The 27,235-nt window shown below is 39.9% G+C and overlaps 1 protein-coding gene and 1 long non-coding RNA gene across 3 annotated transcripts in view; one reads left to right on the top strand and one right to left on the bottom strand.

Annotated features, from left to right (window-relative positions):
• Positions 1–535: 535 nt before the first annotated feature.
• Positions 536–3,347, bottom strand: LOC105750029. The gene is made up of 3 exons (XR_001120848.3): positions 2,853–3,347; positions 2,488–2,567; positions 536–2,392 (listed from the first exon to the last, which is right to left on the bottom strand). It is a non-coding gene; the product is annotated as an uncharacterized LOC105750029 (long non-coding RNA).
• A 63-nt stretch (positions 3,348–3,410) lies between these two features.
• The window catches only part of LOC100920897 (PNKD metallo-beta-lactamase domain containing), a 29,500-nt gene continuing 5,675 nt past the window's right edge, over positions 3,411–27,235 (top strand). Inside the window, exons 1-6 of one of the 2 annotated variants that reach the window (XM_012546371.3) lie at positions 3,411–3,648; positions 22,995–23,110; positions 23,370–23,482; positions 24,052–24,110; positions 25,783–25,875; positions 26,459–26,622. In XM_012546371.3, the coding sequence (XP_012401825.2) occupies positions 3,479–3,648; positions 22,995–23,110; positions 23,370–23,482; positions 24,052–24,110; positions 25,783–25,875; positions 26,459–26,622 (715 nt within the window). In that variant the 5' untranslated portion in view covers positions 3,411–3,478. Of the gene's footprint in view, positions 3,649–9,143; positions 9,351–22,994; positions 23,111–23,369; positions 23,483–24,051; positions 24,111–25,782; positions 25,876–26,458; positions 26,623–27,235 lie in introns of those variants that run through there. The other variant, XM_031958063.1, reaches the window with a different exon arrangement.

Raw genomic sequence — 27,235 nt, 5'->3', positions numbered from 1 at the left:
TTTTCCTCCAGTAACATGGTTAATAGGGAAGTGTGTTTTGTATGATTTCACATATATAACTGATATCAAATTGCTTGCCTTCTGAATTATGGGGGAGGGGCAAAAGGGAGAAAGCAAATTTGGAATTCAAAAAAATTTTAGTTGAGCAATTAAATCAAAATATATATATATATATAGACAATATTCCACACCCAGGAGCCTTCCACTTTTGCAAGGAAATAGAAAAGTCTTCCTAAGCCTCTTCTTTGAAGCTAAACTTTTTATTCATTGCTGAGTATTTTGTGTTTGTAATTTAAATTATTGTAGTCATTGTGTATATTTTCCCTCAAATCAATTAATAAACATTTATTAAGTGCCTACTATATAGCAGGCAGTGTCTCTGTTCATTTCAATCTGTGTCAGTTCATGTAAATCTTTCTATGCTTCTCAGTATTTATCATATTCATTGTTGCTTACAGCACAGTGATATTTCATTATATTCATGTATCATAATTTGTTTAGTCCTTCTCCAATTGATGGATATCTGTTATATTTCCATTTCTTTGCTAGCACAAAAAGTGCTGTTATAAATATTTTGCTGTATACAGTGGGAGTTGGAACTCAAGTTGGAAAACTCATATTAACATAAGGGAGTCTGGTTTACTCAAGCCACAGTAGGCTTTAATGCTTTTTGTTTAGTAAATGTAATCTATATGTGAATCTGTAATTCTTTGGTTCATAAGAAGTTAGGGAAAAGAGATTAGGATCTAATGGGAATGGAGGTAAACATACAAGTTTAAATCATGCTCAAGACTAGAACCCAGAGGGAAACTAAAAGGAAAGGCTGAAAAATGCAGGAACCAGACAGATACTGTTTGCACATGTCCAGAGAAAAGATAAAGATAGTCAGGTTTTAAAACTTCATATTTGCACAGTTTTTCAGGTGATAGCTCAGGGCTGAGTGTATCACCACTTGGTGATATACTATATACTATAGCCAAAACAGCTAGTCAAGCATTCTCCCTTACTGTCAATATAAGTAGACTCCTATGGATAGGACACAATCCTCTTTTTGCATTGTATTGAAAAGAATGCAAGGTATTATGAGAAAGGGAAAGAGAAGGGAGACAGATGTTCTGAGCAACAATCCCTCCTCCAAAAGAGGGAACTAACTCCTAATATTAAGGCATTTATGAGAATTTACTAAGGCATTTATGAGAATTTACCCTTCAAGGAGAAGGAGAAGGAGAAGGGACTATTTCTCTGGAGCTTCCCAACTATGAGAGAGGGAGGCGAGTTCTGAACCTGTGGCTCATGAATTTGTTTGTTTATTTTTTAATTTTTGTAACCATAACAATTCCAATATCATTGGTTTCCTTTGTAATCCTGTGTTTTATTTTGTGAGTTTATAAACATTATTTTGAGGAGGGGTACAAAGGCTTCACAGAATGCCAAAAGGGACCATAACACACAAAAAAGTTAAGAACCTATATATCATATGGAGGCCCTCATTTATCAGAATTTGAGAATGGCCTGTGATTACTGAAAGCAGGAGGTTGGGAAAAGATGATCTTTGGAGGGTCTGACAAATCTTTCCTCCATCAGGAAGTAAAAAAAGGCAGGCACCAAGAAGCAATATGTCATCAAAAGGAAAGGTCAATATTTCCTCATCTTCAATATGGTATAGTTAAAAGTCCAGTGACCTCAGTGTCAAAGGATCTGGGTTTGAATTCAATTTGTTTTTCTGTTTATAAAATGCTGTGGTTGGATTAGATGATCTATAAGATCCCTTCTAGATTCAAATCCTATGGTTCATTTAATTATTGCATGGGTCAATGGATGTTTGATTCAGTCAGTTAAGATAAGGCTGCAGAATGCTCCAAAATAGAGATAGGGATAGAGGGTAGAGGGGGGCGGGTAGGGAAGGACAGGGAAAGGGAAAGGGAGAGAATGAACAAAACAGACCTCTAGCCTCTCTGGGTGTGCTTGGTTTTTGGAAAGGAGGAATGGGGAGAGATGGGTGGGGGGAAGAGGGGGAGAGGGAGAAGGAGAGGGAGAGGAAAGGGGAAAAGGAGAGAGAGAGAGGGAGAAGGGGAGAAAAAGAAGGACAAGGAGAACAAAACAGACCTTTTAAGCCTCTCTGTGTGTTTAGTTTTTGGAAAGGGAGGAAGGGGGAGAGAGAGACAGAGATAGAGAGAACAAAACAGACCTTCTAGCCTTTCCGGTTCTGAGAACAACCAAAAGATACTTCCTTCTTTCGGTCCAAGAAAGCAGTGTCCTTTATTTTGAAACTCCTGCTTGCAAAAATCTTCCTTAGCTTAGCTGGGAAAAATCGGCCTGGGAGAAGATTTGGCAGCTCTTCAGATAAGGGGATTGAGCATTCCTCACCTGTACTTTCATAACGCCTGCAGTCCTGTGAAGTCAAGAAGAGGCACAAACATATAAAGCACAACATATAAGAGGCACAACAGGCTTTGGGAACGGACCAGGAGGGCAAAGGGCACCCACCTCCTTCTCCTATAAATAGTCACCGCTTTGCAGCCTGGGCATTTGGTTCTCCAATCTACCGACTCCCTCTCGGTCCTCTTCTAGAGTGGAGGTGTGAGACAGGAGTGGGGGAAGGGGAAGAGAGACCAGGACAGAATTCAGTGTCGAGTGCTCTGGGCACAAGAGGAGTGGTGGAAAGACAGAAGATTTGCCTAATCTGCTTCCCGCCTCAGTAGTCTCCCAGTAGGAGAGGTAGCGAGCAGTAGCTGTGTGCAGCATTTCCTGTCCTTCCTGGATCAGGGGACAGAATGAACTTGGCCCCTGGCCTCGAGCCTCACAGTTTTAGCTTTTTCCATCCCCTCTCAGCCCCATCCCTCACCCCTCACCTCAGCCCACCGCCGCATCTGCTCCCTCCCGGCTTCACGGCCGGATGTGTTTGAACCTTTTCGAATGCACACATTATTTGAGTCTTTTTTCCCTGCCTTCCCCATCTCTGCACCAGAGCCCAGCAACCTGGCGCAGAGCTCTCTTCCTGCAGGATGCACTCAATAAATGCCTGTTGAACTGGAGTCCGGTGAATAAGACGAGAGGGAGCACGGGAGGGGAAAACGGGTCTCCCAGTCAGAAACCCCCGGATAAGCCATCTATTTGGGATTTCAAGGCTGAAGTCGCAGCTGCAGGTCCCACTCCCCTATCTTTTTCTCCAAATCCTCTCCCCTCCATATCTCGGCTGGGGGCAAAGTCAGAACGCCGCCCACTGCCACTGCGTACAAATGACATCGGCCGCCTTAAAACCTGTCGGTGCAGGTCTTCTGGTTGGGAAGGGACGGCGAGCGGGGGAGGTGCTTGGCCCTAATGTCAATGGGGGGGAGGGGCTGGAACCTCTAGGTCAAGGCTAGGGGCGGGGCCGGCCCCCGTGGTCCACTGTGTGGGAGCCCAGGGCGGGCTGTAGCCTAGCAGCGCCCCGCCCACGGCCCTCCCTCTCGGGTCCCCAGCAGAGCCGGCCCCCAGCATGGCCCTGCTGGGCTGCCCAGCCACGTCGTTGTACCCGCTCGCCTGCTGCGGGCTCTTCTTTCTCGTTCTCCTCCTGCTCTTGTTAACCCGGACCCGCTGCGGTCGAGCCCGCTGGAGCATCCCCGGGCTGATCATGGCCCGTAGCGAGAGGCTGCTTTTTCGGATCGGGTTAGTGGGCTGCGTGATCGCGGAGGAGGGCTGGGCAGGGGGCTGGGAGTCGGGGGAAGGGAGACTGGGCCTGGCAAGGACGGGTACGAGGGATGAGGCGGCTGGGGGAGGGGGGCGGGGCGAGACAGACTGCGGGAACGGGAGGGGGATGGCAGAGCCGGGGGAGCTGGAGAGCAGAGACTGGGGCATCCAGGAGAGGGGATGGCAGAGATTGGGAGACAGAGACTGAGGGGATGCAAGAGAGGGGAACTCAGAGGTGGGGGAGCTGGAGGGCAGAAACCGGGGGATCCGGGAGAGGGGAATCAGAGGTGGGGGAGCAGAAACTAGAGGATGCAGGAGAGGGGAAATCAGAGACGGGGGAGCTGAAGGCAGACTGGGGGATTCAGGAGAGGGGATGGCAGAGATGGGGGAGGGGCAGAGACTGAGGGATGCAAGAGAGGGGAAATCAGAGATTGGGGGAGCTGAAGGCAGACTGGGGGATCCAGGACGGGGGATGGCAGAATTGAGGGAGCTGGAGAGCAGAGACTGGGAGATCCAGGACAGGGGATGGCATAGATTGGGGGGCAGAAACTGAGGGATGCAAGAGAGAGGAAATTAGAGATGGGGGAGCTGGAGGGCAGAAACTGGGAGATCCAGGAGAGTGGATGGTAGAGATGGGGGGTCAAAAGTAGAGGATGTAGGGAAGGAATTGGCAGAGAGAAGGGAGCAGAGAAAGAGAGGGGGGAGATAGGTGGCAAAGCAGGGACAGAAAGAACGTAATCAGAATAAGGTAAGGGAGGGGAGGGTAAGGAGGTTGAGGAGAAAGTGGGGGTAGATAGGAGTGAAGTAGCTGGGGAAGGGGGGTGATACAGATAATGGGGGCAGGGAGTACTGTCACTGTAGATGAAGGAGGAGAGGCACTGGCTTGAGGGGAGGAGGTGCTGGAAGAGAGGTGATGAGCTTGTGGGTTAGGGAGAGGAAAGAATTGCCAGGCTCCAGACAGTGGTAAGGCAGTGAGGCCTGAGTTGTACTAAGAAGACGCTTGGGAACCTGCTCTTTTCTCCCATCATTAAGGGAGAAGAGGCTGTCTGAATACTTATCCAGAGCCTGGCTTTGTCTCTCACTTGAATAGGTTAAATAAGATAACCCTTTTTTTTTTTTTTTTTTTCTGATTCTGGCCTGTAGTCACTGAGAGAGACCAAAAAGTTAAAGATTGTGGGATCTGGTCCAAATGACCACCAAAATTCACTGACCAGACCCTCATTTCTTGTTTTATCGCAAAATTCCCAAACACTTTAGGTCAGCTCTTGATTGAAAACTCTTTCTTTCTTCTTGTGATACAGAGAGGGATCCCTTGACCAGATCCATTTCCCCCTTCCCAATCCCCTCCTCTTCCCCCACCCAGGAGAAAGGCAGAGATGGAAGAAAAGAATAGGGAACTAGCAGATCTTTAGTCATTGCTCTTCCAAGCAATGAAGGTCTTTCTCTTTCTGCAATGGGGGTAGGGTGAAGTAAGGAGAGAAAGAATATTAAATACATCATCGGCACAAAACAAAGGAGAAATCATGGATTTCAGCTTCTGGGCAGAAGTCTTGATGTTCTAATCGAATTATGGAGCCTGAGTTCCATATTCAATGGGAATCCAATAAGGGAATAAGCTGAGAAGGCATGTTTGCAATATCTCCCAGTGCTCTGCTTGATATCTCAGGATATCTGATGCAGTTCCTAGATGCTTCTTCGTTATAGCTGTCCAGTTAGGACTCCATAGAACACATTTATACAGACATTCCATTTGGTCCTTGTAGCAACCTTGTGAGGTAGCTGTTATTGTTAGCCCCAGTCTTCAGATGACGAAACAGACTAAGTGACATAATTAATATCTGAGTCAGAATTTGAAACGAGTACTCCAGAAGCAGGATTCTTATTCTAGCATCCTCTACTATTCCATATATTTGACTTGAAGTACAATATCTCCAACTCAATCAATTGCTACTCTGATAAGGGACAAAGATGTGAAAATTCGGAAAAAAAACTGGGGGTAAAATATAATTTTTTATGATTCTTTTCCAGGTTTTCCTCCATCTTATTCACATATCTAAATATACTGTATGATAATTTTATGAGTATATAGAGGTTTTGTATATCAAAATAACAAACTTTAGTGCTATAAAGAATATTTGAAAATACATATGTAGAGTGTGTGTGTGTGTGTGTGTGTGTGTGTGCTTTCCTCCCCTTCCCCTCCCCTTCTTTCCCCGATTTCCATTTAAAAACAAAACACCTTCTCCATGTTTCATCAGCATTTCACTTCTCTACTTGAATGGGTCAGGGTGGCTTCCTTCTAACTCCCAATACTCATGAATTAGAAAGTATGCAGATGATTCGAGGGACTTGAAATGAGACTTGTGACGGCAGAATTTTTATCCTCCCCAAAATCAGAATTCTGAGGGCTTGGGCATTCTAAAAACTACATGGTGTTTTAGTGGATTCCCAATTCAGTGAATTTTCCTTATTCTAAATGTCAAAATTGTCCTGGTCCACATATTGCCGAATGCTCAGAGCCACAGGGTGTTTGATTTATAAACTCCTAAGCAGAGGTCTTCTGCAATCATGGCTGGAACCATGGGTGGAGTTGGAAACATGGGAGGAGCTGCTGGTCTTGAGGGGTGGTGGTGACAGGAAACATCAAGGAAATAGGCAGGTGCTGGTGCTGTGGAGAGAGGCCCACTTAGGCAGGAAGGATGCAGGAGAGAACACAAAGGGACCCCAGAGGCTGAGATTTCAGCAGGAAAAAGCACAGGAGATGGGGAGGGTAGGGCAGGCTGGAAACCTGGATCTGGTTTTGAGGAAACTGAGTGACACAAGGTAGAGAAAGGAAGCTCAGATTTAGGGAAGAGGCAGTCTTTGAAGATGAGGGGGATAGGGAAAGGAAGGGATAAGGGGATGGTATAGGGGAGAAATATTTACTTCTCTGGGGAGTGTAGGGATAGGCAATGAGACCTGTGTAATCTCAGCCATTTTGCAGTGAGGATCAGAGATGATATGTTTTATCTAATCTCATCTTTCCTGATCTGCCTTATTGCTAGTACCTTCTCCTTGAAATGATCTCCAATTTATCTTGTTTGTGAATAATTCTCTCCTCCCCCCCCCCCCATTATACTGTGAGTATCTCGAGAGCATTTACACACAGTAAGTGATTAATAAGTGCTTCTTGGCTTAGATACTTGCTAAATCCCTGCCCCTCTCCTGCTCTGTGCTATACCTACCTTCTTTGGAACCTCTGCTGTTATTCATTAAGCAATTATTCTAGTTGCCTCTTTGAGGAACAGAAGGTGAAGAAAGGGAGAGGCAGAGAGAAATACCAAGATAAATAACATTTTCTGCTCTCAACAAGTTTATAATCTATTTGGGGAAGTAGAGCCATATACAAGTAAAGGGAACAGAAAGGAAGAAAATTGTTAAGCACCTATGTGCACACTCTGTTCTGTGTTGTTGTTCCTTCTTGAAGAGGACCGTGATATCTGGGAGATAGTGCTATGATATGCCAGTGAATGAGACGATTGTACAAAGTCACCTGCCTCATTCTCTCTTCCAGAGCCATGGGTCCAGTGACCAGATACAGATCAGGACAACTGGGGAGGGCCCTGGATGCACTGGGAGATCTTGGCCTTTAAAAATATATGTGTTTTTTATTCATTGTTTTTTTCTGATTACACATGAATATTAACTTCGAAAATACACATTTCTTTATGAATCATGTTGGGAGAGAAAAATCAGAACAAAATGGAAAAAGCCTGGGGAGAAAAATAGTCATATCCTGTGTTGATTTGCATTCAATCTCCATAGCTCTCTTTATGGATGCAGATGGCATTTTCTATTCAAAATTTAGTGGGATTGCCTTGGATCACTGAACCTCTAAGAAGAACCAAGTCTTTCCTAGTTGATCATTGCACAATCTTGCTATTACTGTGTATGATGTATTTCTGGTTCTGCTTATTTTGCTCAGCATCCATTCATGTAAATCTTTCCAGACCTTTCTAAAATCATCATTTTTTATAGAACAGTAATATTCCATTACCTTCATATACCACAGCTTGCTCAGCCATTCCCCAGTTGACAGGAATCTACTCATTTTCCAATTCTTTGATACCACAAAAAAGAGCTGCTGCAAACATTCTTGCACATGTGGGTCCTTTATCCCTCCTTTATGATTTCCTTGGGATATAGACCCAGTAATGGCACTGCCGGGTCAAAGAATATCCACAATTTGATAGCCCTTTGGGCATAGTTCCAGATTGCTCTCCAGAATGGTTGGATCATTTCACAGCCTTTTTAAGCTAAGGCCTTTAATAGGTCTCAGTTTGACTGAGGCAATGCCCAATCAATGATTAAGGCTAAGTAGCAATTGAGGCAAAGAATGACCTCTTTCACCTAGTCAAAAAACATATATATATATATATATATATATATATATATATATATATGTCATTTGATACATGCATTTATACTGTATGCTGAATACCATCCTCATGGGGAGAGAGTAACAAGTGTCTCTCCTATAGGTTCTGCTATGTGATTCAGTTTCTCCTTTCTGCTGTCTTTGTGGAAGGTAAAGGGAAAATTATATCCTCTAGAAATATAGCTCAAAAAAGCTCTCCTTTGGAGAGACAGCTAAGTTTCTGTGTCCTATGGACTCAGAACCAGTTGGATTGGTAGTGCTATTATTATTTCACATTATTATTATCTCTGCTTTATCATTATCTCTGTTCATTTCTTGATCTTTTTACTAGCTGATAAGCTCCAGTCCCAGGCCTTGCCTTTAGCTAAATTTTCTATCTTCCCTAATACCTAACATTATTCTGTAAGTAGTAAGCTTTTAATGAATACACAAGGAATCAATATGGTGGAATGGAAAGAACACTGGAGTTGGATTATGATCTGATTTTTAATCTCGATTTATTACTGCCTAGTGACCTTAACTTTTTCATGTCTCAGTTTTTTTCATTTGCAAACTAAATTAGACTGCATAATCTCTAAAGTCCTTCTGCCTTTAAACCATATGACAAAGTTTGTGAAATTCAGTTGAGTTGAGGCCTTCCAGCAAGCTGAGAATTTGGGTAGCTATCCACTCCAAGAACTAGATTCTGTATCAACAGAATCAAACAGGGTTTGTTATTTATCCAAAAGGAGAAACTCTTGAGTTCTTTTTCATTTTATGAATTTGCCTTCTTGCTACATTCTGATTTCTTTTGTGCCTTGTCTTTTCAGACAAAGAGACCACTGACTATCATATGTCTTGCAAAAGGCAGCTCACTATCTGGGTTTGATAAGAGCAACTGACTTGATTTCAACTAGAAAGTGAAGTGTGTGTGGGGTGAATGTTGAAAACTATCTTTGCATGAGTGAAGCGGGGGAGGATGGAAAGAATTGGAGTGAGTTGCCAATAACCCAGCATCCTATGCTTTTAAACAAACAAAAAAAAAAAATTAACAACTTTTTTGAACTTCACATTCCTTTCTGAATATATCACTTCCATTTATAGCAAACCATTCAATATAACAAAGAATTGTTGTTTGTCCTTCATTCTTGAAGAAGACCAAAACATTAGGAAGATGATGTTATGATTTGCAAGTGAACCATCTGGGTCCAGTGGCCAGATATAGATCAGAATAACTGGAAATGGTCCTGGATATAGTGGGAGACATTGGACTTTTCAAGCTAAGGTAATACCCGTTCACTGTTATGGCCTCTTTTACCTAATCAAAAAAAAAAAAAAAAAAATCCACATGGGAGGAGAAAACTCTTAGGGTTTCTGACTAAAGAGAAATAATTGCTATTTACACTCACTCTGACAAAGTGAGACTTGGGCTGGGCCCTATTGTTGGTCAGTCAGTGAGAGTCAAAGTGATTTGGGTTTAAGGCAGATTAAGAAATCTAGCCATTAAACCCCAAAATATCTTGCTAGGTTTCAGTGATCAAATATTGTATTACTCTGAACAGAGCATCCCCATCCTCTGAGTATGATTCCCTATGTGGACAGAGGGAGAAGGAGAGAGGGGAGGGAGAGAAGGGGAAAAGGAGGGAAGGAAGGAAAGAAAGAAGGGAGGGTGGGATGGAAGGGGGGTGCTGAGTTATCCAGTTGGAAATGACCAGTTGGGTCCCCAGTGGGGCAGCTACCACTGCTCACAGGTTGTTTGTCCTCCATTTTCAAGGAGAAAAAAGAATAAATAAAACAATAAAATAAATATAATAAAACAACAAAGAAAAAAAGGTAGTTCAAGAAAACCAATTAACATATCAGAGAGTTATGCTGTATGCCATATCCATAAGTTCCCCTGCTTTTATAAATAAGGGAGAGATCATGTTATGTTTTCCTTTATATATGGAGTCTCCCATGTATCTAGTGCTAAGGTGCCATAAAATTACATACCTCCAATGGCTAAGATCATGTGGCATAGTGTAAAGGTCCTGGGTTCTTCCTCTGGGTTTTTGTTTGTTTGTTTGTTTGTTTTTGCTGAGGCAATTGGGGTTAAGTGACTTGCCCAGGGTCACACAGCTAGGAAGTGTTAAGTGTCTGAGACCACATTTGAACTCAGGTCCTCCTGACTTAAGGGCTAGGGCTCTATCCACTGTACCACCTAGTACCCCTTTCCTCTGGTTTATGTCATGGACCCCTTTGGCAGTAAAGTTGTTGGACCCCTTTTCTCAGATTAATATTTTCAGTTGCATAAAATAAAAGACAAAGTATTACAAGGGAAGCCAGTTTTATTGAAATACAATTATCTATTTTTTTTTTTAATTCATAGTCCTCAGGTTAAGAACCCCACACTAGTTCCTCTTTTACAGCTTTTTGAACCTCAGTTTCCTCACCTGTAATTTGGAGATAGATATTTGTCAGCATACTATTTTACAAAAATTTTAGGTATTATTATTATTATTAGGAACAAGGACTGAGATCATGATTTTTTTTCCTATATCTCCCATAGACCTAGTCCAATGATGAGCTCATAGTCTGTATTTAATAATAGTGAATTGTTTTGAACTGATTAGGGCCAAGCCTGAGGAGAAAGAAGAACCAAAGCCAGATACCTTTGTTGAGTGATTAGATGGCTGATCTTTTCAATAAGCAGGGATGAAGATACTAAAAAATAGCCTTTTGTAGAATTTATTGATTGTAAAGAATCTGGGTCTTTTCTGATAGAAAGACAGGGTTTTTCTGTCTCTCTAGATTTTATCTCTTTTTGTGTCTTTTTTTTTTCATTCCCTTCCCATCCATTTCTCTATATCCTCTATAGCCATCTCTTTCCTGAGGATGTTGTTGTTTAGTCATTTTAGTCGAATTTGACAATTTATGACCCTATTTGGAGCTTTATTGGCTGGTTTACCATTTCCTTCTCTGTCTCATTTTACAGGTGAGAAAATGAGACAAATAGGGTGAAATGATTTGTCTAAGTCATTCAGATAGTAAGTATCTGAGGCCAGATTAGAGTTCTGGTCTTCCTGACTACCAGTCCAGTGATCTGTCCACTGTACCACCTCTTTCTTTCTTTCTACCCATACTTTCTGAAGGACTATATCCTCTGCATTCTTCTTATTTATTTATTTTTTTTTTGCCCTTTTCTTGATTATAATCAAATTCTGGTCTCCTTCCATCCTTTCTCCCCTAAAGGCACATGAGGTAACTTCATTTCCTGAATTCTCTAATTTTCTCATTATGGAATCACATAATGACGGAGTTGGTAGGAATTCATGTATATATAGTATATATGTATATATCATGTGTGTGTATATATATGTATATGTATATATATAATATATTTTATATCATGTAGTGTAACCCATACCCAAAAAAAGTCTGCTTTACAATGTATCTAAGTGGCCACATAACTTTCACTACTACTGTGGTAGCCCATTTCACTTTTGAACAACTGTAATATTTAGAAAGATTTTAGAGAGTCCTTCCTTGAGATCTGTGTATACACTCTCTTCTGGGAAGAATATCAACCTGTTTTTGGAGCAAAGATAAGTCTTGACTGAAGCAGAAAAGCAAACATCAGTATTCTAAACCAGGCCCAAGTGAAGCCAGCCTAATAATTTCAGGCTCAAGGGTTAAAATACCATGAAGCACTTGGGGGAGGGGGGGAACTCCAATTAAATACCATTTTACTAAATCAGAGATTAAAAGAAACCAGAAAGATACAAGGTTAAGATAAAATACTACCCAGTTCCTCCTGTAGAATCTACATAGCAATACCCAGAAAAACATTCCCCTGAAAGGAAGAAAGAGTAAAATGAATTTTCCATCCTTAGTTTCCCCTAGTCTGTCTTTTTATACCTCAGACTGCAAGGAAGAAAATAGCCACCCTGCCCCGGTAAAAGACCAGCTTGTACTTTGTAAAACAGGTGATACTTATACCACAATTGGTACTTTATGCAAATCACCACTAAATTTTCCCCGCTTTCATTCTGTGCTCTTCAGTCTTTTGTCATTCTTGCTGGTAGCTCCCCTTGACAAATGTTTTAACTGTTCTTCAACTTCATAGTTGTAATTCTTTTTTTTTTTAGCCCCTTTTCACCATGACAAGAACACAATACCTCATATTACAACTTTCATTCTCATGTCTTACCAGCTCTCACCAAGAGGATTAGACTTTTTTTTTTTCTTTTAAAAGAATTCAGAACTAAGAGGTTTGGCAATTGTTAATGCTGTAAAGTTACCCATGTATAAATCCTGTAAATAAAAGGCTATTAAATTAAAAAAAAAAAAAAAGAATTCAGAACCAACTAAGACACTGGTTCAATAAGTGAGACGTCACCAGGATTCAGGGTAGTTCTCTCTCCTACATCTTCTTAGAACCCCTCCCTTCTGTCCTTCAGCCCTGGAAAAGATTTCTATATTTGGTATTCTAGCTAAAACAGGAAAAAGCATACAACTAACCCTTCAAAATCCATTTGTTTTTAAAGCTGACATATGATGAGTATGATAGCTAGTTAGAAGTGAAGGAATGAGGAAGCAATGCAAACCACAGTTGATCTGAGGTCCCACTGACCACTGGGACTTCCCTAACCTGAGCTTGGAGTTGATAGAGAGAAGGGAATTAAAAGGAAAAAAAAAAAGAATTGGGAGAGAGAGAGAGAGACAGAGAGACAGAAGAGGAGAGAGAGAGAGAGATAAGAAGAAGGAGGAGAGCGAGAAAGGGAAGGAGAGGGAAAGAGAGAAAGGGGGAGAAAGAAGGGGGGAGAGAGATAGAAGCAGAAAGAAGAGAAAAGGGAGGGAGGGAGGGAGAAGGGAGGGAAAGGAGAGACAGAGAGAGGGAGGAATAAAGGAAGGGATGGATTAAAGGAGGGAGAGAGAAATTGGTCAACTCGTTGGAGGTGAACTCCCTTCTCTATCTCCTCCTTCCCTTCCTGCATCTCCAAAAGAAGGAAACTCTCTCTCTTTGCCCCAAGCTAGCCCTAATCTGGCCCAATGGATGTAGCTACCTGGGATCCTTAGATCCTGCCTTTGCCACTGGATGGGCACATGTATTGAGAGGAAGGAAGGAGGAAGGCTCACTCAATTGTTTATGTTGCTGTTTGACTTAAGGTCTAGGAAAAATGATAGAGGAATATTTGTCTCTCTCTCTCCCTCTGCCTCTGTGAGTCTGAGTTCAACCAAACTTGTGTACTTCAGAGTTTAATAATATCAGGGGCACGCATCGACAAGCAGACATTTTGCATTCTGTGTTCTTTGTTGCATAGAATAGTCATGGTTGACTCCCCATCCCTGAGTGTCTGGCTGGTTGTTGTGGTGGAAGGAGGCGGGGAGAGGGTAATTATTTCAGTGCAACTGGTAGGTTTTCTCATTTTTGTTGCTGTTTCCTAGCAAAGAGTTTTCTCTTACTGTTGGCTCATGTTCTGGGAAACTTGATTGGGAAACTTTTATTTCTTCCCTTAAATGCATAAGATTGCCTTCAACTATTATGCCTCAGGTCTCTCAGCTTTCCAGGGTCTGTTTCTTTCTCTTGGAGAATGAAGAAATTGAGCTAGAAAGAAGGCAGAAACTCCCCTTGGAGCAGAGAATTCAAGTTTTTTTCGACATTGAGTCTTGTGATCTGACATTTATGTGTTTTTTTATTGAAGACAATGTTAAACTGAAAACAAGAATCCATTAGCTATTTAAAAACAGGAATTTTTTTTTTTTTTAATAGAATCTCAGTTGGAAGGACCTCAAAGGTCAGCTAGGCCAGTTTGTACTTCACTAAGAACTCTCTCCACAGCAGCTGGGCTGGTTAATCTATTTATTATGTGTCTTTTATGTTTAAAAACAAAATTAAAAACAATTCCTGACCTTAAGTAGCATATGTTCCTTCTTCATATTCAGAAAATGGAGAATGAAATTTAGGAAAAACAGCCAAACTGAGCTGTAAAGGGAATATAGAGCATGGTAAACTGAAAGAAATGCTAAATTTAGTGTCAGGGACCTATTCAGATCTAGACTGCGCCATTTAATTGACCTTGAATCAGTCATTTTCCTTTGGGCCTCAGTTTCCTCAGCTGTAAAAGGGGATTGGACTAAATGTCTTCTAAGATCTCTTTCAGTACCAAGACTATATTCCTATCTTGGAGAATAATCTGTATTTCTTTCTCATTTTTATATGCCATTTCAACCCTCCCTTACCCAAATTAAATCCTATCTTATGAAAAATAACTGATCAAAAATAACCTTTACAGTGATTGAATCTCACTCTGTATACCATTGTCTACCCTAGTAACCTTTTGCCTTTCTGCAGGAGATAGGAGATAGCCTATACTTCCTATGTGACTTTTTCCAATGTAAGGATATTGATTATACTTCTTCCAACCCATTTTAATTTGTTAAAACATAAGAAAGCATCACGAATGGATTACAGAAATATGCTGAGTTGAATTGGAGTTGTCCTATTGGAGAAACATAAATTTTAAGTGTAAAGCACTTTTTAAGGTTATGGTACTTGTGGTATTTGAGACTGAAAATTTTAAAAAATTGTCAACAAATTTATTAAAATACACTGTGGAAACAACCTCTCATTTTGGATTTTCTATCCTTTTCCGTGTACTTCCAATACCACTTCTCCTCCTTAGTTGTCTTCCTCCCTGTCCACTTTTGCTGGATAATCACTGATCTTTTTCTCCCTCTTTATCCCAGATTCTTTTATCTTCCTTCCAAGGGACACCCTATCTGCACCCCCCCAGAATTCCTTTGTTCCCAGATTGTTGCCTCCCAAATCACAGAATCTCATACTTGGAAGAGATCTCCGTAGTTATCTACCGAGGAAATCTACATCTAAACAAAAATCCTGTCAACAAATACACCTGATCAGTGGCCATCCAGCCTTTATATGCAGAATTCCAGTGATGGTAAACCCCATTCCAAAATAACCTACTTTGTTTTTAAATGGGGTTTGTGTGCCTTTATCCAATCTAAATATCTCTACTGATCTCCAATTGCCTGTTGGTTATTTTCACCTGTAGGTTCTTTAGGCTTCTCAAACACAACACATCCAAAGTATGTTGCCTCCGTATTTCCCCATTTCTTTTAGTTCATAACTTGGAGTCATTCTTTACTCTTTTCCTCACCTCCCAAATCCAATCCATAGCTTAGACTTAGTAGGTCTACCTCCAGAAAATCTGGTCCCCTTCTCTCTATTCACACAACATACAAACACCATCTCAGACTCTAGTCACTTTTTCCCTGAAATTACTGCCAAAGCTGCTATATTGTCTTCTTTTACCTTCTTCATCCTCCGTGTATCTGCCAAGATGGAATCTCACTCCTATTTTATTTAATAAAATTATTTATTTAATAAAAGTCTTCAGTGGCTCTCTGTTAAATCCAGGATGAAATAGAAACTACTCAGTTGGCCATTAAAGCCTTCTACAATTTCATTGCAATGTAACTTTCCAATCGCATCTCACATAACTCTCCTTCAGGTTATTTTGTGTCCCTGCTAAAATGAGCTGCTAATTATTTCCCACATTCCATTTTCTATTACCTTTCCCTAGATTATTTGTCCAAACTGGTTCCTTATGCCTGGAAGGCACTCCTTCCTCTGTATTTCAGAATCCTTATCTTCTTTATAGGTTCAACTGGGTTCAACCTCCTCTCAAGCCTTCCCTGGTTAGTGTGGATCCCTGCCTCCATCTCTGTCCTCAAATTACCTTCTATTTACTTATCTGAGTTACATCTTCCCAGTAGAAAGAAAATTTGTTCCTGGCTCTTTTCAACAGTGAGGTGATTCAGGCCAATTCTAATAAACTTGTGTTGGAGAGAGCCATCTGCATCCAGAGAGAGGACTGTGGGGACTTAATGTGGATCACAACATAATATTTTCATTTTTTTTGGTTATTGTTTGCTTGCTTTTTTCCCCTCCTTTTTCGCCTTTTTGTCAGTTTTTTTTTTCTGCAGTATGATAAATATGGAAACATATATAGAAGAAGTGCACATGTTTAACATATATTGGATTACTTGTTGTCTAGGGGAGGAAGTGGGGGAAGGAAGGGGAAAAAATGGGAACATAAGGTTTTGCAAGGATGAATGTTGAAAACTCTCTGTGCATATATTTTAAAAGAAAAAAAAAAAGAAAAAGAAAACTCCTCGAAGGCAGGGACTGTTTCTTTTGGTTTTTGTATACTCTGAACCTAACAGCACATTTGGAAAAAAAAATCTTTGCTATTCAGACCTGTAATCTTTTGCTAAAAATGTTAGCTGGGTCATACTTTTTTATCTCCACTTTAAAATATATATATATATATATATATATATATATATATATATATGAAATAAGAATTAATTCATGAATTATATTTTAATATATAATAAATATAAAATTAAATTAAATTGTATAAAGTGAATAAATTTGACCTCAAGTTGGATGCGTAATAGATACAGGAAGCTCTTAATGAAGGAACTCCCTCTACCCACTTGTGTTGATCAAATTTCTGCAACTTAATAATGTCAAAGTTACCTGGGCCACTAAGATGTGCTTGCAAGCACCTTTTGCTAGAGTTGCTCAGCCAATTTATATCAAAGGTCACATTTGATTCCATAACTTCTTGACTTGTGGCCAGCTATCTACTTCATGCTAGCAGACTTTCACCTCCCATGAGTAAGTACTTAATAAGTACTTGTTGAAGGCCACAGAATGAACTTGAATTAGAATGTATTCAGTCAAGGCTCATCTCAAATCTGACTCTAGACTTACACCACTTAACATGTGCTCTTAGCTTCAATTTTAGTTGTTTCATGAAAGGGAGTGAGTATGCTTTCACAGAGGCAGATGAACTCAACCATTGTTCCAAGCTTGGACAAATAGCCAAATATATTTCAGGTGGGGCCTTTGCGGTATCTTTCTGCTAAGATTGCTTTCTATTGACTCTGGATATATCTTGAATATCCATAGTTTAAATTTAAATTTTTATTTTGAACAACCATATATTAAGAACCTACTATGTGCTAAGCATTTTACAAATATTATCTTAACTTTATCATCACAATAAGCTTGGGAGATGGGAGCTATTATTATCTTTATTTATAGATGAGGTAATTGAGGCAAGTATCTCATTTATTCACAACTTTTGGAGGTAGGTCTATTATTTTATCACAATATTATAAAGGAGGAAATTGAGGCAGATAGTTTAATGACTTGTTCAGTCACTCAGCTAGTAAGTGTCTGAGGCAAGATATGTATTCCAATTTTCCTTAATTCTGGGTCTAGAAGCTCTATCCACCACATTCCCTAGCTGCCTCTAATTGCTTACATTTTGTCTCCTCCTCCTCCTACACACACACACATACACACACACACACACACACACACACACACACACACTGTGCTTAGAATGTGGATTATGTTTTTGCCCTTCTCTGTATCTGCAGCACTTAACTAAGTGATTGGCCTATAGTAAACATATAAATGACTGACTAGTCATTTATTAGAATTAGAAATTAATTAGAAAATTAGAAAAAAATCTAGAAATTAGAATTAGAATTCTAATTAAAAATTAGAAATTAATTTTAGAAATTAGAAAATTAGAAATTTTAGAATTAGAAAAAATTTCTTAGAAATTAGAAATTTAGAAAATTAGAAAAAAAATTAATTAGAAATTAGAAAATTAGAATTAGAAAAATTAGAAAATTAAATTAGAGATTAGAAAATTAGAAAAAAAATCTTTTCCTAAAAATTTTATCTGGCCCATATTTCTTTTAAAAAGACAAATAAATTTGGACTAATTTTGGATGCCCGAGTCCTAAGAACTACATTTGGTCTAGAAACCAAACTTTTGGGATTGCACTTGTCTGCCCTCCAGTTAAGGGACCAAGTAACAAAACACCAGATTATAAATTCCATCATTACATCTGATGCAATGTCACCCTGTGAATTATTCAATGTCCCTGGCTTTAAGCTGCATTCAGAAACAGAAAAACCTTTTTTATTTTATGAGAGGGGAAACTGAGACTCCAGAGAAATGACCAGAGCTAAGATACAGGGATCTAGCTTCTCCCTTACAGAGGAAACCTCAGGCATCTGGTGCCTGGTAGTTGGAAAGAGCAATCAAAGACCCATTGTAGAGAGCAGCAGTGTCTCAAAGCAATCTTAGAGGGGGGAGAGTTGGGAGCTCAAATTGCCTCATTCGTTCCCAGTTGCTCCCTGATGCTGACTGTCCTTATTCTAATCTCCTCAGCTTCCTCTTTCAGAAGTATTCTTTGCTTTACTCTCCCTTACTCATCTCTCTACTTCCCCAATCCTCAAAAAAAAAAAAAGAGAAGTGGACCATCCAGGAATCTTTGGTGTCTAGTTTCCCTTGATGTAGGGGTCAAGTTGTGATCTCAAGGGTTGGGGAAATTTCCAGGGGAAAGAATAAAAAAAAAAATAAAATAAAATAAAATACAATGACTGAGTCTGGAAAGCAAAGAAAAGGTCAGATGAGGTGTGATTTATTGTACAGAGGTTAATTACTATAGTAGTATTGTAATGCATTACATAGGGTTTGTTGAAATTCATTTCCATATAGGGAAGATAGGAAAAAGAAAAAAAAAAAAAAAGGAATGAATAAGGAGGCAGGATTATATCATAGAGTTAAAAGACCTGAAGTTAAATTCAAACTTTGCCAACTTACTGCAGGTATGACCTTGAACAAATCAGCCTCTGGGCTCCACTTTCCTTATCTGTAGAGTAAATAGATTGAACCTGTAAGATTACTTGTAGTTCTAAAACCATGATATGGAGAAATGACAAGAGGAATTAAGGTTAAGAATAAAGAAGAATTTTTAAAAGTTAAGTATTTTTAAATTATTAAGTGTTTATTTTTTCCTCTACTCCTGAAAGAAAGAGAAAGGAAGGAAAGAAGAAAGGAGGGAAGGCAGGAAGGAAAGAAGAAAGAAAAGAAGATAAAGAGAAAGAAGAGAGAGAAAAGAAAGAAAGAGAAAGAAAGAAAGAGAAGGGAAGAAAGAAAAAAGAAAGAAAGAAGAGAGAAAGAAAAAGAAAGGAAGAAAGAAAGAAAGAAAGGAAGGAGGAAAGGAGGAAGGAAGGAAAGAAGGAGGAAAGGAGGGAGGCAGAGAGGAAGGAAAGAAGGAAAAAACCCCGGCAACAAATAAGCATAGTTAAGCAAAACAAATTCCCATATTATCCATATCCAAAAATGTGCCTTGCTTTGAGTCTATCACTTTTTATAGAGAAGAGGTGGGTAGTATGCTTCTCCATTAGTCTTCTATTATCATGGTTATTCAGATTCCTATTCTTAAATCCTTCAAAGCTATTCATTTTTTTAAAGTTATTTTATTTTCAAAACATATGCATAGATAATTTTCAACATTCACCATTCACCCTTGCAAAACCTTGTGTTACACATTTTTTCTCCCTCTCTTCTCGCACCCTTCCTCCCCTAGACAGCAAGCAATCCAATATATGTTAAACACGTGCAGTTCTTCTATACATATTTACGTAATTATCATGCTGCACAAGAAAAATCAGATTAAAAAATGAGAAAGAAAACAAAATGCAAGCAAACTACCACAAAAAAAGGGAAAATACTATATTGTGATCCACACTCAGTTCCCACAGTTCTCTCTCTGGGTGCAGGTGGCTCTCTCCATTGGAATTGACCTGAATCACCTTAGTCATTTAATGAGTGATTGTTTACCACCAGTTATATATAAGGGGCTGTGTCAATTATGGAGGAGAAAAGAGCAAGACTCAGTCCCTTCCCTCAAGGATCTTTCATTTGTGACAGTAATGAATGACCCAACTTTAAAAATGAAAGAGAGAATTTAGAATGCCAAAGTTGGAGAGGACCTTTGAGATGCTCCAGCTCAATGAAGACTTCATACATGCTATTTGCAGAAGTACAAATTAAAGGATTCCTCCAAGGAGGTCAAGGAGAGAGGGAAAGGAACAATGTTCAGAAATATTGAAAGTAGCATTTTTTATTGTGTTAAAAAACTTGAAATAACGTGAGTGCCTATCAGGTGAGGAATGTCAAAAACAAACCATGTCATAGAAATATATGGATATTATTATTAAGAAGGAAATGATGAAAAGGATGGATTTAGAAGAAAATAAACCTGAAAAGACCATGTAACAGGCCATGCCTGACTGGGCTGGTAGTTCAGGTCTGAGATTAGAACAAAATAAGAGGCTCCTAGTTCATCCAAGGTTTAAGAAAAGAAGGTTTACTTAGCTATAGCAGGGAAGAACATTTAGAACTCTTTGAAAATACAATGTTGATTCAGTCAAGTATAGCTTCCTGGTGTTAGTCATTCTGCTGGATTATGGAGGATCATTATTATGATGATCTGAAATCTCAGGAGCTTCTGATTGTTTTGATGGCTTTTCTACTCAGGTGACAAGGATCCTACATTAATGGTTCTCATCTTTAGACACCCCTCCCCCAGCCAATCAGGGATTGGAGAAAAGGAGAATAGTGATAATTTTGGCAAATTCATGAAGAAGAAGGAGGGGAAGAGATGAAGAAAAAGGAGGAAGAGGAGAAGATGGAGAAAAAAAGGATGAAGAGGAGGAGAAGAAGAAGAGGAGAAGGAGAAAGAGAAAAAGAAGAGGAGATGAAGAAGGACAAAGAGAAAAAGAAAAACAAGACAAAGAAGATGAGGTACAAAAAGGAGGAAAAAGAAGGACAAGGAGGAGGAGGAGGAAGAAGAGGAGGGGGAGAAGAAGAAGAAGAAAAAAGAAGAAGAAGAATCTATCCAACATTTTTAAAATACCAGAAAAGAAAGATTAGAAGGGGACAGAATCAAAGAACTGAGTTATATATTCAATAATATAGCATATTGGAACTGTATTAAACATTAAAACTATATTAAATTTTTTTTCATATTTAATTTTATTTTTAATAGCTTTTTATTTACTAGATATATGCATGAGTAATTTTTCAGCATTGACAGTTGCAAAGCCTTTGTTCCAACTTTTCCCCTCCTTCCCCAAGATGGCAGGTTGACCAATACATGTTCAATATGTTAAAGTATAAGTTAAAAATAATATATGTATACATGTCCAAACAGTTAATTTGCTGTATAAAAAGAGTCAGATTACGAAATAATGTATAATCAGCCTGTGAAGGCAATCAAAAATGAAGGTGGACAAAACTAGAGGGATTGGAAATGCTATGTAATGGTTCACACTCATTTCCCAGAGTTCTTTCGCTGGGTGTAGCTGGTTCTCTTCATTATTGAACAAATGGAGCTGATTTGGTTCATCTCATTGTTGAAGAGAGCCACGTTCATCAGAATTGATCATCATATGAAATTAAAACTATTACTACTCATATGAAAGAGTGTTCCAAATGACTATTGATCAGAGAAATGCAAATTAAGACAACTCTGAGATACCACTACACACCTGTCAGATTGGCCAGAAGGACAGGGAAAGATAATGCGGAATGTTGGAAGGGATGTGGGAAAACAGGGACACTGATACATTGTTGGTGGAATTGTGAACACATCCAGCCATTCTGGAGAGCAATTTGGAACTATGCCCAAAAAGTTATCAAACTGTGTATACCCTTTGATCCAGCAGTGTTTCTACTGGGCTTATACCCCAAAGAGATACTAAAAAAGGGAAAGGGACCTTATGTGCCAAAATGTTTGTGGCAGCCCTGTTTGTAGTGGCCAGAAGCTGGAAAATGAATGGATGCCCATCAATTGGAGAATGGTTGAGTAAATTGTGGCATATGAATGTTATGGAATATTATTGTTCTGTAAGAAATGACCAGCAGGATGAATACAGAGAGGATTGGTGGCGGATGTATTCTGATGGAAGTGGATTTCTTCAACAAAGAGAAGATCTAACTTAGTTTCAATTGATCAAGGATGGACAGAAGAAGCTACACCCAAAAAAAGAACACTAGGAAATGAATGTAAACTGCTTGCATTTTTTTTGTTCTTCCCGGGTTATTTATACTTTCTAAATCCAATTCTCCCTGAGCAACAAGAGAACTGTTCGGTTCTGCACACATATATTATATCCAAGATCTACTGTAACCTATCTAACATGTATAGGACTGCTTGCCATCTGGGGGAGAGGGTGGAGGGAGGGAGGGAGGGAGAGGAAAAATCAGAACAGAAGTGAGTGCAAGGAATAATGTTGTAAAAAATTACCCTGGCATGGGTTCTGTCAATAAAAAGTTATTTTAAAAAAAAATTGATCATCATATAGTATTGTTGTTGAAGTGTATAATGATCTCCTGGTTCTTCTCATTTCACTCAGCATCAGTTCATGTAAGTCTCTCCAGACCTTTCTGAAATCATCCTACTGGTCATTTCTTACAGAACAATAATATTCCATAACATCCATACACCACAATTTATTCAGCCATTCTCCAATTGATGGGCACCCACCCAGTTTCCAGTTTCTGGCCACTATAAACAGGGCTGCCACAAACATTCTTGCACATACAGGTCTCTTTCCCTTCTTTAAAATCTCTTTGGAATATAAGCCCAGTAGTAACACTGCTGGGTCAAAGGGTATGCACAGTTTGATAACTTTCTGAGCAAAACTATATTAAATTCAATATATATTTAAAAATATATAATAGAACTTTACAGTTTCATGTACAATCCTATTCTGTTCTTTTGGACATGAAAATTTTCAAGTTTGTTGATGTTTTTCAAGTTTATTAAAATAAAAAATGAAAAAAAATTAAATGTCAGACAACATGAAGGCCTGAGTTTAGTATGGGAAAGGGTAAGAAGCTAGAGTTAGAAAGAATTTTGGTGGGAAAAAGAGATTTTAGAACATTCATGAAGGACAAAATAAGAATAGCTGCCTAAAACAGAGTTGGTGTTGGGAAATAATGAGGAAGACAAAAGTAGTTTATTTTTCCTGATTCTTCAGGTACAATCTGTATGCACGTACCTGGCTGGGTTACCTCTTGTACCGAAAACAGCTTCAGAGGGCACGTCATCGCTATCCGGATGGTCATTCAACTGTCCAGCCCCGAGTTTTTAATGGTAAGTCAGATTCAATCTTCAGACTGCTCCTGATCTCTTCCTCTTCACTCTTATCCCTGCCACCCTTCTGTATGCAAATGCTGTTCTATTTGGTTAAGTTTTCTCTGTGCAAGACAAAAATGAAGTTGTCTTTGCCTTTGATCCTACACTCTTTCCAAAGTTCCCCTCCAATGGGGAGGGGAAAATTTCCACCTTTCCATACTGTTTCTTAGTACTCCTCCTTCTCCTGAGTCTCAGCACTATCTTTTTGCCCCTCCAGGAGTGAAGGTGCTGCCCATTCCAGTCCTTCTTGACAACTATAGCTACCTCATCATTGACACACAGTCCAAGCTAGCTGTAGCTGTGGACCCTTCAGATCCAAGGGCTGTACAGGTGAGAAGGTAGTAGTGTCCAGGACCAGTGTTTGGTTCCCTATTGAATTTGCTCAGTATTTTACTTTACCTGCCGACTCACACTCACACTCACATATTAAGGGATTGAGGATGGGCAATAGGAGTATCTGGATTCTCCCCAGATGTCTTGGATGCTAGGTTCTACCTTATCCAAAGATGGAAGGCTCTTCACCCTTTTCCTAACACCTACCCTGCCTTTCCCTCATTATTCACACCTACCACGTATCCTTTTCTACATAACGTAAGGGATCTTTAAGAACATTCTCTGTTATTATCTCTTGGTGGTCTAAGGCTCCTTTCCAACTGTTGATGGGTATTATAAAGTAACTCCAGTTAAAGACAGGACAAGGAAAGCATATGAGACAATAGGAGGGATGGAACTGGCACGTAATTGTTCCAAGAACTCTTCTCTCCCTTACCTGCAACACACACATAATGCTGAAGCGTTGAATATCTCCTGTTTTCTTCCTCTATGTAGCTTTCTCCCTTTGATTCTTCTTGTCTGTGTTCTCTGACTCACTTCCCTATCTCTCTGCTTCTCTCCCTCAGGCCTATATTGAAAAGGAAGGAGTCACCTTGGTTGCCATTCTCTGTACCCATAAACACTGGTAAGGGCACTGACACAGAAAGTCCATGTCCAAAAGTTGGGGAGGGAGCTCTGAATGCCTCCCTTTCAGTCCTTCCCTCTTCCCCTCCCTAACCAAGCTTTGTGCTCAACTGTGAACTTCAGGTCGGTAGGCTCCAGAGTGCAAGATTAATGTGAACCACCCACATAAAATTGACCCAGAAAAGCTGGAAATAACAGTGGGATGGAGAAAGAAAGCTGGCTGGGGTGGAAAAGGCGTGGGATAACTGGTCTTTGCTTTAGATCATGCTTCAAATGGTACAGGATGATAATAATAATAAGGCACTAATATACAGTTTTCAGATTTGCAAAACACATTACTAAATGTCTTATTTGATCCTTATAACAATAAAGTTGGTACTTTTATTATCCCCACTTTACAGATAAAGAAAATGGAACCCAATGAGGTTGTGATTTACCTAAGTTCATACAGCTAATTGTCCAAGGCAAATATTTGAGCTCAAATCTTTCTGACTTTAATTCAAATTCTCTTTCTCTTGCATCACCTAACTGCCTCAACTAGCTAGGCAAGGGAAAGGGAGGTCACAGGCATAGGGAAGGAGAGAGGAGTCTATAGGATGAAATGGGCATGTCTGCCCCACTTGAAACAATGCAAAACCCCCTAGATTAAGTCTGAAGATCAAAGTTTTATTTATTGCTCATTTTTCTAGCTTTAGTTGGAATTGGAACTTTTTGCTAGGACCAGGCTACATTCCCTGTTGCACTTTTGGGTTTAGTCATTGGGTCTTTATGGCCTCGGTCTGGATCCTCTCTGTTCCTGCGCTGATTTTCACCTGCTGGGCTTAAGATTCTTTGAATCTTTGATATTCAGAGGGCTGGATCTTCAGGGCACTTTCTGGCATTTCTGGGCAGAACGGTAGAGACCTTTTAGTCCCTGGGTTTGGTTGATATATCCAGAGAGTCCTGTGGTGTATTTGTATAGTATTTAGTTCCAATAGTTTTTTTCTGAGTGTAAGACAGTGTTATCAATAAATTTAACCAGGTAAATTCCCTGTGAAGAGGCAGCATGTGGATGGTGAATGGAGTACTCACTTTGTAGTCAGCAAAACCTGGGTTCGAGTATACTCAGAAGCATATTAGCTCTGTTAATCTGGGCAAATCACTTAAGTCCCAGGTAACTCTCAAATGCAGGACTTCCCCCCACCCCATTCTTTTTATTTATTATTTTTTCCTCAATAGCACTTTATTAAATGCAGGACTTCTTAAGCCTTTCTCTGTATCATAGACCCTTTGGCAGCGAAACCTGTAGACCCCTTCTCATTTTTTTTTAAATGTATAAAAGAAACTAAGATTACAAAAGGATAACAATTCATCTAGAAATATTGTTAGCAAAATATTACAAACAAGCTTATAGGTCCCAGGTTAAGAACTCGTGGTTGAAAAGCTATAAAAATACACAAATCTTGATTTTTATTGTGGAGAGGTAGATTTCATGATGATGAAATTATAGGTCCATAGGTCTAGACCAAAAGAAAAATGATTCTTAAGAGGTTGAGCTGTTTCTCTTTCTTAAATCTTGAATCTGTCTAAAATGCATGTCCTCTTCCTGACTCAAAACTGCAAGGATCAAATGAGAGAATACCTACAAAATGTAATGATTTCTCTGTCAATTGCCTTGCACTATGCATTTATAGGGACCACAGTGGGGGCAACAGGGAATTGAGACGACAGAATAGAGGATGCCGTGTCTATGGAAACCCTCAGGATGGCATTGCTCATCTCACTCAGTAAGTAGCCTCCCAAGGTACCCTTCAATTCCCTTTCTTTCAAGAATTTCTCTCATGGAAACTTTAAAGAACAGTCCTAGTCTCCTTCCAGAGCCAGAGTCCATTCTATTACTGAGTATTCTCCTTTTTTTCTTTCCCCTTCCTCCTGCCCCCTACTTTTCCCACCAAGCTGGACTTCTGAAGCCCGATAGGCACTCAGTTAAACAGAAGAGGGACTTTGAAGATACATTTTCCCTGTCTTTTCACCCTCTCCCTGCCTCCTACACAGACTAAACCAACTGAGCCCTTGAAAAACAGGTCCAAACACATCCGGACCATTTCCATGCCCCAGAACTAAGTAATAATCTTTCTTCCTTCTCATCAGTTCTTCCCCAGGACTTCTGGAACAAGAGCTTAATGCTCTGTGTCAGAAACTTTGAATGCCTGGTTTCAGGCAGATTATGCCTGAACAACAGATTATGTCTTTAATCTAGGGAACCCTCTCCAGAGTCTACTTTTGCCCACTTATCTTGCAATCAGTAATGAAAATGAGAAGGTTAAAATGCATGCTGATGTGTTTCCTTCTCTGTTCTCCTTTCTCCAGTCCCCTCTGTCACCAGGATATGGTGAGTGTGGGGAGGCTTCAGTTCCAGGCTCTGGCCACTCCAGGTCATACCCGGGGCCACATGATTTATGTGTTGGATGGAGAACCCTACAAGGGACCCTCCTGCCTTTTTTCAGGGGATGTTCTCTTCCTCTCTGGCTGTGGTGAGTGCCATCCTCAAGTGAATGAATATAAGGGATGGGATGTTGGTGAAAAGAGGGAGACTCCTAGAGAATAAAAGGGAGGGGAGACATTAGGAGGAAGGCACAGGGCCAGAAAACCACGGGCCCATCAGGTTAACCAAAGAATACTCATGTCCACTTAATGGGAAAGGACCACAAGTCCAGCACATAATGTAGCACAAAAAATCAGTTAGTTTTTCCTGATATCAAGTAAAGAAAATCAAGGCATGGTCAATCAAGGAATCAGGACAATTCCAGAGGTATTGATTCCCCAGCTCCCTATATGAAGGTCAGAAAATTGTATAAGGGGGAGGAGACTGAGAAAGAACCCCCAAATGATATCACTAAACCCTTCAGTTTAGCCTCCTCTGTATTTTCACTGTATATCTCATCCCATTCTCCTCTTTCCTCTAGGCAGGATATTTGGATTTTTTTTTTAGCTTTTTATTTTCAAAATAGATGCATAGAAAGTTTTCACCACTCACCCTTGCAAATCCTTGTGTTCCAGATGTTTTTCTCCCTTTGTTCCCCCCATCCCTCCCTTAGACAGCAAGTAATCCAATCTATGTTAAGCATGGGTCATTCTTCTATATAT

The sequence above is a fragment of the Sarcophilus harrisii genome, chromosome 3, assembly GCF_902635505.1.
Source record: "Sarcophilus harrisii chromosome 3, mSarHar1.11, whole genome shotgun sequence".
In the NCBI taxonomy this organism is placed as follows: domain Eukaryota; kingdom Metazoa; phylum Chordata; class Mammalia; order Dasyuromorphia; family Dasyuridae; genus Sarcophilus; species Sarcophilus harrisii.
This window is presented reverse-complemented; position numbering and strand designations above follow the sequence as displayed.